This window comes from Ambystoma mexicanum, chromosome 2p, assembly GCF_040938575.1.
Source record: "Ambystoma mexicanum isolate Mex_15411 chromosome 2p, UKY_AmexF1_1, whole genome shotgun sequence".
In the NCBI taxonomy this organism is placed as follows: domain Eukaryota; kingdom Metazoa; phylum Chordata; class Amphibia; order Caudata; family Ambystomatidae; genus Ambystoma; species Ambystoma mexicanum.
In genome coordinates this window covers 940,802,777-940,815,120 of record NC_090923.1, presented here as the reverse complement: position 1 = coordinate 940,815,120, position 12,344 = coordinate 940,802,777, and the positions used below count along the sequence as shown (strand labels likewise).

Below are 12,344 nucleotides of genomic sequence, written 5' to 3'. Positions count from 1 at the left end.
TGCTGTTACACTTGCATGGTTCATTTATGTTGAATGGATTCTGCCTGGGGGATAACCGGGACTACATACTAGATTTTCACATAATAGTGCAACTACTATAAATTACATATTTGTTCACTATGCCCTACTTTCATTGAGTTTAAACCTAAAAATCTTTATAGGTAAGAGAGTAACCACTTGACTCTGATCACTACCATTCCCTATACTGAACGTATTTGCAACTGGATAGAACTGGCTTAATTGAGCTTAACTCTGGTACCAATCATATTAGCAAATCCTGGTGCTAACATCATTTGTGGCAGATTTGGTTACTAAGTTTTTCGCTCTAATCATAGACACAAATTTGGACCTAAACAATTATGGAGCTGGTGAATTCCTTCGGATAAGAGCTGTTTCTGCCAGCATGGAAAAGATCATAACTTCTGGCAATATCACTTTCATTGCTCAGGCGTGTGCTCTTTCTACTCTAATTGCATACGAGTTAATGATATCCAAAATCTGTAGAATTCTCAGACATAAAAGGCAGGAGGTGACCGTTAGTATAGTGGCATACAAAAATAACTATTTGCATAATTGTGACATTGAAATGCACAACACAAAGAATATTGGGAAGTGACCTTTGCAACATTTGTAGGGCATCTACTTCAGTAAAAGATCTGACATTGACCATAAGCATAAAGAATACTAATTATCACAACTGGTTGAGGGACCATGCTTGACAAAAAAAGGCTGAATATTGGGGACAATTGATATTGACTGTTCCAAGGCCTCATCGGAGTATTTTATTAGTAACTCTATTGGCACTGTACCTATGTATGGTTAATAGCGATAGTAGATGAAATGTTCACTTGAACCTCGAGACTTATCAATGTTAGTTCAAAAAAAGTCTAAACATTCCTGTGCCCCTGGCCTGGGTGGGCTTTGCAGTGCTCTTTTGAAATTGAACCCTAGTCTCTGATTATTCCTATTATCATCTAGGCTCTTCTCAGCAGTGTGCATTACAGGTACTTTTCCTGAGAGTTGAAATGAAAGTATTATCATACGGTGGTCAGTGATAATGTCGAATACAATAATGTCGGAAAAAAAAATTCGGAAAAAATAATGTAGAAAAGCAATAATGTATATAAAAATAAATATATATAATTAAAATGTGGTGAATATGAGGGGTGAGAGGGTGGTGGGGGGGGTGGTAGGGAGGGGTTGGGGGGGTTGTTTGGGGGGGAACCCCCCCTAGTAAATGATTATTTTCCTTGTTTATTTATTGAATAAATAAATATATAATTAAAATGTGGTGAATATGAAGGGTGAGAGGGTGGTGGGGGGGTGGCAGGGGGGTGTTGGGTGAGGGGGGTTAGGGGGGACTTCTTATTTATGTATTTATTGATGGTGCTAAATTTTTTTCTAAAAATTGACTCTTGTCATTATAAGTATAGGTTTTCCACATTATTGTTTTCGACATTTTTGTAAGTCGACATTTTTTTTTCGAAATTATGACTCTTAACCTTATCATACCCGTTTACAAAAGAGGCCCCCAAACTGAACCCAATAGCTATAGAATCTTAGCCATGCTGGATGCACCTGCACGTATCTTGCTAGGGTAACTCCATTGGATGGAAGCTAATGACATCGTTCCCTTCAATCGGACTGGATTTCGGAAGGGTTTCAGCACAGATGATATCCTCACTTAACCATGCTGTGGAGAGGGCATGGCAGACTTCTAGACCAAGCTCATATGTTGCTCTTATGGACTTCATTTCTGCCTTTTGATGCTGTTACAAGGAAGTTATGATGGCATAAGTTACAACTCTGGGGAACTCTTCCTGGCCTTTTGTAAAGACTGGAGGGGGCATCTGTACTCCTGCTCTCTATGTGGCAGAGTCGAAGCACAGAGTACCCCAGCCAAGATTCTCTATATTGGTATTGTGGTCGAGCAACCAAGGCTTAGCTCTCAGGTGATGCGGCCTGGTTCTTAAGTACAGTGTAGTTCCCAAACACCCACAAAGGAATGGCCACACACTGTTAGTGAAAACACATTCTTTATATAAATAAGGTTCAACGTTATATACACAATCAAAATAACACACTTTGTACTCTGGCAATACTATAATGGTAAATATATACAGGTCTACGTGGTACCATTCTTAACTACTGATTCCTTTAAAATGCATCAACTCCTGACAGGTCAAATGGCATTCAAATCCGATTATAAGATGAATCAACGATAGACACAGAAGGCAAGTTAAATCAAGCAATGGCAGGACAGTCCCCCGTCTACCTAGAGACAGTTCTGTGTGAGGATTCCCCCCACCTGGGCAACCTGTAAATAAAGCATATTCACAAGCCCATTCCAACTATGCTTAATATATTCTCGAATTCTTCTAAAGGTTCTACGACCGCAAAGTACCTGGTTTCTTAGAGTTCTTCGGAGATTCGTCGACAGGCCCTTCTTGAGTGCACTCCCTTAAGTCGGGAGCCATGGGTCATCGAGAGTCTGTGAAGAAAAAGGGTGAATTCTGTTGTTGCGGCAGCAGCTCCGGTTCTTGCGGTGCTCATTGGCGATCGGTCGAAAACGTCCTTCAAGCTGAGGCATGCGGTGCACCTCGACAACAAGTGTTTGTTGCCGCTGAGAGGTAATTTAGAACTTTGGCCCAGCAAGGGCATCGGGTCGTCAGCGTCTCTATGGTCTTCGGGTGGTGGGAAACCCACCGGCGGATTCTCCTTGGGCGGCGGTGGCCTTGACTTTCTCCGGCAGGGCGAAAGTGGTCGACAGTGATGAGCAAGGGAGTCCTCGGATCAAATGTCTTAGGCAAAGGAGCAATGCAGCTCTTGTCGACCGTGATGCACTTCAATGTCAGGGCGCTTTGTGATTCCGCAGCGGTCCCTGTCTCCGGTCGGCAGTCTTCCGACGGTCTGATGTCCAGGGAGCTTTGGCAAAAATCAGCTGGTGCACGATGGGCCCTCGTAGCTCGGGGGGGAAAAGGTCTCCTAGCCAGGTCCTCTCTTGGATCAGTTCCTTGACAGTCACGCAGCTTTCAGATTAGCGAAGGACAGCAGCAGCAAATCTTCTTCTTCCAGTGGGCTTCAAGGTTAAGCATCAAGTATCAACTTCAGCTTCTGAACGATTTCCATCAGTAAGAGGCCCCCAGATCTGCTGATCTCCCATTCACTCTGCTGGGTCACACTCGGGCAACCAATCATTCAGAAGGGCATTCAGGCAGTCAGCCAGCCAATCAGGCTCACAGTGCATTCAGGCCGTTCTTCGACACTCGCAACACGAAAATGTGGATTCGGACAAGCACTTTGCCATTCAGCACTCCCCACTGCATTCATCCCAGTTTTGGACAGGAGTCATTGTGTCAAACACCAGATACTAGTCCCCCATAACATGAAATGCGTATTCGTCACATACTCGGTTCACCCAGGTCCCACCGTACGGGTGTACCCACAACATACAGTCATTGGGAAGGCTCCAGCCAGTCTGGCCTGGACTCCCCACAATACCATATATGTAACTAGCACCCAACAGCCGGTTGGGGGGGTGACAGAGTCAGAACGTCCTGGGACTTCGAGAAAATAAGGTAACAGGCGATAGAAAGCAAGAGGCCACAGGGGCCATCTTGTTCCCCCATCAAGAATCAACTGATTCCAATGGCAGGACCTGGGTATCCCCAAAATGGAGGATACTCAGAGCACCTGTCAAATTTAACATGGAGCGGCCACCAGCCCATACCTTGCTCTGTGGGCCATACACATGTGCCCAAAAACATACACTAGGAGTACAGGGCCATACTCTCACCCATGGGTGCCATAAGGGTATCCCAAGGGTCTGTTCACCAAACCAAAAAGAGGAAGAGCCGCACCGCCAGGAGTCCCACATGAACTCCTGCATGGAAAACCAGACCGAACACACATGATAAAGCAATAAAGGACAAGGATATGGAGGCCCTGTCCCTCCAATGCATTTCCAGCACCACAGTGCCCCGCACCCCCCGGACTGAGGTTAGGGCATCTAATCTCCCACGAGATTGACACCCTCATCCAGCCGCTCAACATACCTTCTGGAAAGGCCCTCTGCATTATCATGACTCGTCACTGGTCTATTCTCTATGGTGAAATCTAGCCCTTGCAGGCTAATGGACCACTTGAGCAGTTTCAGGTTTTCACACTTCATCTGCATAAGCCACTTCAGGGGCTTATGGTATGTTTGGACTTTGTAAGTAGACCCTTTAAGGTAGGACCTAAAATGGCTAAGGCTCCAAACTATACTGAAACATTCCTTTTCCACAGTAGCCCACCTACCCTTGAGTTGTCTACTGATTAAGATAATCGGATGTTCCCTCCCTTTGTCATCTAACTGGGACAGGACAGCTCCAATTCCGGTGTTGCGGGCATCCATTTGGACGATAAAGGGTTGGCTGTAATCGGGTGCACACAACACAGGTGCCCTACACAGGCTCTCTTTCAAGCCAACAAAGGCCCTCTGACAGTCTTAATGTCCAATTTACCTTCCTTGGTTATTTGGGTGAAGTCAGAGCTGTCAGAGGGCCAGTTATGGTTCCATAGTCCCGCCATGAAGTTGCGATAATACCCAGTGAGGCCCAAAAAGGCTCCCACCTGGGTTTGAGTAGTGGGAGTCTCCCAGTCATGTACATCCTGTACCTTACTGGGGAGAGGTTCAATTTGACCGCCTCTTACCTCATGACCAAGATGAGTGACTTTCTCCTGAGCTACCTGCCACATGGTGGCCTTGATAGTGAGGTTAGCCATTTTCAAGGCCTGCAACACCTTATCCAGGTGAGTGAGATGCTCTTCCCTGGTGGTACTTTTCTAGGTAGGCCACACAAAAGGCCTCCAGCCCACTGAGCGCATGATTGACTAATCACTGGAAGGTGGCAGGTGCATTTTTCAACCCAAAAGGCATGACATGGTAGAGCCCCTCAGGTGTTGAAAATGCAGTCTTTTCCTTGGCATGGTCTGTCAGAGCTATTTGCCAATAGCCTGAGGTAAGGTCAAAGGTGCTCACAAATTTGGCAGCAGCTATGGTGTCCACGAGCTCATCAGCCCTGGACAATGGGTGCGCGCCGGTTTTGGTGACGGCATTGGCCCCTCTGTAGTCCACACAGAACCTCCAATCCTTGATACCTGCCTGGGAACTTGGCTTGGGGACAAGGACCACTGGACTGGACTGGACCAGGGACTGGTTGAGGGTTCAATAACGCCCAGATCCAAAATCTTGGCGACCTCAGCCTGGATGTGGTTCTTCAGTGTCTGACATCCTGTCGCATCTGCTTTTGACAGGTACGCTGTCACCAGTGTCAATTTCGTGCCTGCACCACGGGGTGAGGCCTGGTGTCAGTGAGAACGGAGGCGCATAGTGCTGGAGCAAAGCCCTGCAGGCCCTCTACTGCTCTGGAGTCAGATCTGGAGGGAGATGCGCTCCCTCCACTGAGCCATCCCGAGGGTTGCTATGCAGCAAATCGGGAAGGGGCTCACTCTCATCCTCTTTCTTGCTCTGAAGCCAGCAAGAGACATGAGACTTCTGCTCGCCTATGGAAAGGCTTCAGCCTGTTGACGTGGAATACCTGAGGGGCTACCCCAGGGACTCCCATCTCAACCAGATAATTGGCGTCACCCATCTTGGTGATTATCCTGAAGGGCCCAGTCCACTTATATGCCAAAGCTCTAGGCTTGGTAGGCTCCATCACAAGGATCTCCTGTGCTGGAGTCCAATCCACGTGTGATGCTTTAAGGTCATGCCAGTATTTGTTCAACTCGTGGCTTGCCTTCAGGCTTGCTGTCGCTTGACCCATCATATGTGTCATCCTCCGTCTGAGGCCTAATACATAGTCCCCCACTTGCTTGGCTGGACCTGGAGGGGTGGCTTCCAAACCTTCTGTGATCAAGGCAAGGGGCCCCCTCACGGGATGTCCAAAGAGTAACTCAAAGTGACTGAAACCAAAACCCTTTTGATGTACTTCTCTGTAAGCGAACAGGCACGGCAGGACGACATCCCATTTCCTCCCTAGGGTCTCTTCCAAAGCACCTAGCATGCCCCTGAGAGTTTTATTAAATCTCTCGATCAGACCATTGGTCTGGGGATGGTAAGGGGTGGAGAACTTGTAGGTTACCCCACACTCTTTCCACATGGTTTTCATGTAACTCGACATGAAGTTGGATCCGCTGTCAGAGACAACCTCTTTAGGGAATCAGCACGGGTAAAAATGCCCAGGAGAACCCTGGCAACCACCTTGCCATTTACAGTCCGAAGGGGTATAGCCTCAGGGTACCTGGTGGCATGATCTACCAAGACCAAGATGAACCGATGTCCACCTGAAGTGGGAGGGTCAAGCGGACTGACTATGTCCACCCTCTCAAATGGTGTGCCAACCACTGGCACCGGCTGCAGTGGGGCAATGACACTGCCTCCAGTCTTGCCAGACAACTGACAAGTTGGGCAGGTCCTGCAGTGGGACTCAACTTCTACTTCCATCCGGGGTCAGTAGAAATGGGCGGAGAGCCTCTGCTTGGTCTTCTTGGTACCAAGATGACAAGCCAAGGGCACCTCATGCACCAACTGCAGTAGGAAGGGCCTGTAAACCTGGGGTACCACCAACCTCTTGAGGGCACCAGGTTCAGGCTTGGTGGGCTCACTAACCAGGACCTCACCCTCCCAATATATCCAGAATGTCGTAGGCAAATCTCCCTGTGCCTGGGACAGGGCATGTTTCCTCAGACTCTCGAGCCCTTTATGACCCTTGCAGAAGTCCGCCCGGGGGGGTCCCCATTCAGCCAATAGACATTGATTGTTAGGGTGGTCATCCGGGTCGAGCACCTCTCCCGCAGCAGGGTCTTCTGCCTCATCTCCCTCAGGAGTTGAGTTTGGGTTTACCACTGGACCCAGCGCATCCGGATCATGAATCCCAGTGGGTGCTGCTGAAGCAGCAGGAAGAAAAGGGGCTCCCTTTGCTGAGGTGGCCTTCTTACTCTTCTGTCTTCTTGCCCTTCTGTCTTCTTGCCTTGGGTTTCCCCGTCGGCGGGGGTACCGGACTCGCAGCCAGACCTAGTGTGACCTGTGCTCTGGTGACTGCAGCAGCAGTCAGGGGAAGACCATCAGTGATCAACCCCAACTCCACTAGATCATTGCCTAACAAAATGTTACCCGGTACATTGTCCTGAACCAGGACATGAAGCTTTGTCTCCAATCATAATGTCGACTAAGGCTACAGACGATAATTTGGGAGGCCCACCAGCTAACCTGCTAGTTCTTAGAGGAGCACCTACATAGTCCTCTGGCTTGAGCAGGGTCCTGTCCACCACTGTTGTGCTCGCCCCAGTGTCTCTCAAACCAGTAGAAAGCTGGCCATTCAGGAGGACACTTCTCTGTGGGATTGTCGTGAATACTTCAGCTTACTGGTCCCAGGCCCCAAGGGACACTAGGGAAATCTCTACAGGAGCACCGAATGTGATTCCTGTAGAGGAGGAGAGGGCAGTGGCCTCCACATCAAGGAATGGGGTAAGGGTAGGTCAGTCTGACATCCTGGACTCCAAGTGCCTTACGTTTACACTTGGGGGTCACCCTTCTTGTGGTCCAGAGCCCCACTGTCCCAACAAGTGCCAGGAATGCGGGGTATGGTACTTTAACCACTGGCAGCTGCAGCAGGTGGGTCACTACTCTTACTCCCACCCACGTAGGACTTATCCCCACTAGATGTTTGGGTCTTAGGAGAGGAAGGTTTTGGTTTAGTCGCCTGTTAATACTTTTGGGACTCCTCAGTCTTCTGAGAGGTCCCCTTTTCTTTGTCCTGGTCCTTCCTTATGGAGTCCTTAGGGGACACCCTGTGGGAGACCCACCCGTCAACCAGCCTGGCCACCTTAAATGGATATAAAATGTTCTGGTCAGCAGCATACTGACGCAGCTGTGGTGAACAGGCTTCAGAAAAATGCTCAAAAAACAAACGGTGGGACAAATTAACAAAAGTTTTCACCTTGTATCCATCAAACCACCACATCATGTTCATATGTGCAGCACTCGCCCAGTCAACCCAAGACCCATTATCTTTTCTTAAATTCCCTGAACCTTTTAAGGTATTGGGTACGTGTCTTGCCAAACCTGGCAATCGAAGCAGACTTGATGCACTCATACTGACCCCTTTCTTCCACACCGAGTTTCAGAATACAGTCATAGCCAGTCTGAGGCACTCTGCTTAACAAACACTTAGCCCAATATCTTTTATCAACATCATGGATTCCACAAGCCATCTCAAATGCTACAATCCATTGGAGGATATCAGAACCCTCCACATACACACCAACCAAATATTTCATAAACTTGGTGGCTGGGGACCAGACACTCCCAACTGGTTTAGCTGAAGTCTCCACTCTAGCTTTCTCTAACTGGATTTCTTTGACATTCAGTGTCCTTGTTTTTAAGTTCAAGGTCCTTTTGAGTATCACTTGTTGTGCCAACTCCTCTTCCTTCAGTTCAGCTTCAATTTCCAACTTTCTATATTCAAAGGCCCATTTCAACCTTAATAATTCAAGTTCCAAGGAATTCCCTGAAGAAACATTGCTGGAGGTCGGAACAGAGGCAGCAGGAATGGTGACATTCCCAGAATAAGATTCAATAACGGCCACAGGAGCAGGGTCCTCATTGGTTGCATCCCCTCATTGAAGAGCTTCACAATCAGCTCAGCCCTAGACCTATCCTAAAAGTCTAGCTCCCTGGCTTCACAAGCACTCCTGGGAGCCTCTAAGCTCATCAGTCACATTTCCTTTTTCAATAGATTCCATTGCTTGTGATGTTGTTATCTGGTACACAACTAAACCCCAGTTTAACAAAGTGTAGATATTTTGTAAGTGGCATGGTTACACAGTGATTCTTAAAACCATAAGCATCCCACCAGCGTAAAGACTGGAGGAGGGTATCTGTACTCCTGCTCTCTATATGGCAGAGTCGAAGCGCAGAGTACGCCAGCCAAGATTCTCTATATTGGTATTGTGGTCCAGCAACCAAGGCTTAGCTCTCAGGAGGTGATATGGACTGGTTCTTAAGTACAGTTTAGTCCCCAAGCACCCACAAAGGAATGTCCACACACAGTTAGTGAAAACGCACTCTTTATATAAATAAGGTTCAACGTTCTATTCCCAATAACACACTTTTTACTCTGGCAATACTATAATGGCAAATATATACAGGTCTACGTGGTACCACTCTTAACTATCGATTCCTTTAAAATGCATCAACTGCTGACAGGTCAAATGGCATACGAATCAGATTATAAAATGATTCAACGATAGACACAGAAAGAAGGCAAGTTAAATCGAGCAATGGCAGAACAGTCCCCAGTCTACCTAGAGACAGTTCTGTGCGAGGACACCCCCCACCCCCCACCCCCCACCTGGGCAACCTGTAAATGAAGCGTATTGACAAGCCCAGTCCATTATGCTTAATATAGTCTCGATTCCTTCTAAAGGTTCTACGACCCCAAAGCACCTGGTTTTGTAGAGTTCTTTGAAGAGTCGTTGATGGGCCCTTCTTGAGTGCACTCCCTATAAGGCAGGAGCCACGGGTCGTCGAACAATGAAGGAAAAAGGGTGAACGCTGTTGTTGTGGCAGCAGCTTCGGTTCTTGCAGTGCTTGTTGACAATCGGTCGAAAATGTCCTGCATGATGAGGCCTGCATTGCCCCTTGATGACTAGCGTTTGTTGCCGCCGAGAGGTAATGAAGAACTTTGACCCAGCAAGGGTGTCGGGTCATCGGCGTCACTGTGGTCTTCGGTTGGCAGGAAACCCACCGGCCGATTCTCCTCGGTCAGCGACGGCGGTCGTTGGTGGTGATGGACTTCAATGTCCAGGTGATTCGCTTTGTCATTCCGCGGCGGTCCCAGTCTCCGGTCAGCAGCCATTCGAGGGTCTGGCATCCAGGGAGGTTTGGAAAAGATCAGCTGGTGCATGATGGTCCATCGTAGCTCGGGAAGAGGTCTCCTAGCTAGGTCCTCTCTTGGATCAGTTCCTTGACAGTCACGCAGCTTTCAGATTAGCAAAGGACAGCAGCAGCAATTCTTCTTCTTCCAGTGGGTTTCAAGGTTAAGCATCAAGTGTCAACTTCAGCTTCTGAACGATTTCCATCCATGAGAGGCCCCCAGATATACTGTTGATCTCCCATTCACTCTACTGGGTCACGCTCGGGCAACCAATCATTCACAAGGGCATTCAGGCAGTCAGGCAGCCAATCAGGCTCCCAGTGCATTCATGCCATTCTTCTCCATCTAGACACTTGCAACACGGAAATGTGGATTTGGACAAGCACTCTGCCATTCAGCACTCCCCACTGCATTCATCCCAGTTTCGGGCAAGGCTGTCAGTCATTGTGTCAAACGCCAGATACTAGACACCCAGAACATGACATGCATATTCGTCACACACTCCAGGTCTCACCCAATGGGCGTACCCACAACATGGTCATTGGGAAGGCTCCAGCCAGTCTGGCCTGGACTTCCCCACAATACCATATATGGAACTTCACCCAATAGCCAGTAGGGGGAAGGGACAGAGTCAGGGCTTCCTCAGACTTCGGGAAAATAAGGTAACGGGCGATAGAAAGCAAGAGGCCACAGGGGCCATCCTGTTTCCCATCAGGATTCAACTGATTCCAATGGCGGGGCCTGGGTATCCCCAAAAAGGAGCATACTCGGAGCACCCTTTCAAATTCAGCATGGAGCTGCCACCAGACCATACCCTGCTCTGTGGGCCACACACAGGTGCCCAGAAACATACACTAGGAGTACAGGGTCGTACTCCCACCCATGGGTGCCATAAGGGTATCCCAAGGGTCTGTTCACCAAACCAAAAAGAGGAAGAGCCCCACCGCCAGGAGTCCCACATGAACTCCTGCGCGGAAAACCAGACAGAACACACATGATAAAGCAATAAAGAACAAGGATATGGAGGCCCTGTCCCTCCAATGCATTTCCAGCATCACAGCTTTTGAAAACTATCATTACTCATACTTCGGTAACACAATGGCCTAATTTCCTTTGGTCTTCATGTCTTCACTTTCTCGGCCTGTTCCGGCTTATTGCCAAAAGTCCAGTTATTTGTCTGCCCTCTGAGTGATGCACATTACTATTTTCGTTCAGTACTGAAAGTCCTAGAATGTATTGTAGGACATTGTCCCGGGAGGATAGCTCAGCAGCAACGTGCTCGCCTTGGAAGCAAGACGACACGAAGCAACACGGGTTCGATTCCCCGGGTCCGCGCTTAGAAACCTCTGTGTATTTAAGCACGTTATAAATACGCAACCAAGACAAAAACAATTAGGCAACTAAAAAACAAACAATTCCTGTAACAGCGCCTCGATGACCGTGGGCTGTGTGAGCGCTTTAATAATGCAAAATAAATAAAATTAGGACTTTCAGGGATTGCAAGGGATTTAAAGTAACCCCAAGTTTACCAGTAAGACTGATCCTTCTCTTGTAGAAACTAATCGAGATAAGCTGCACTGTGAGGTCTTTTAATATGATGTTAATGTGTTTTTTGTCTTCTTTTTTAGTGTATCATTGGATAGAAATGCGAACCAAGATGAGAGTGATGGGGTTCCGAGGTGCCACCATTAAACCTCTCAATGAGGATGCTGCTGCTGAGCTGGGTGCAGAGCTCCTTGGAGAAGTCATCATCTTCACCATCGGTGGGGGCTGCATGATTGCAGAATATGCTCGCCAGTCCATGAACAGCAAGAAGAAAGAGGATGAACTTAGCTCGCAACTGGGCAGCCTTCAGGACCAGATCACAGAACTTAACCTGACTGTAGAGACATTGGATGCTCAGCTGAGGGAGGTGAACAGATTGGTCTATGCCATACCAGTTCAGAGCAAGAAGTGACCCTGGCAAAAGGTGCAGATATGCAGAAAAACTCATGTCGAGCAACCATCTGGACCGCTTCTTAGGCTGACGACTACTTGGGTTTGTGTAGCTACATGACTCAGAAATACAACCAGTCCCAGGGCTGCCGGATGCACTTGGTCGAGATATAATTGAAAGCTAATCTGAATTGGGAAGGTGTTTGATGAGATTTGTTTTAAAAGAGTGTAAATAATTAAAGAAACTAAAATCAAAATGCAGTTTGCTATACAAAAACACTGCGGCTTTATACATAAAGTATTTTTCATTGCATCTGACCCAGAAGTGGGGGTGGGGGGATAATTTGATTAGAGCTGGGTTTGCGATTTGGGCTCATTCTTGAACTGCATGTCTCTACTTGTGGGATTGCAGGGGTCACCGCCTGTATGCAATTCTGGGGCTAAGGCAGAGCAGTGAAGCCCTGAATCCTTCCTGCTGTTATTGGA

At 48.0% G+C, this 12,344-nt stretch overlaps 1 protein-coding gene across 1 annotated transcript in view; it reads left to right on the top strand.

Annotated features, from left to right (window-relative positions):
- The window catches only part of OPA3 (outer mitochondrial membrane lipid metabolism regulator OPA3), a 37,997-nt gene extending 25,882 nt beyond the window's left edge, over nt 1–12,115 (top strand). Inside the window, exon 2 of the mRNA XM_069644700.1 lies at nt 11,552–12,115. Coding sequence (XP_069500801.1) covers nt 11,552–11,880 — 329 coding nt within the window. The 3' untranslated portion in view covers nt 11,881–12,115. The remainder of the gene's footprint in view (nt 1–11,551) is intronic.
- Nucleotides 12,116–12,344: the final 229 nt, after the last annotated feature.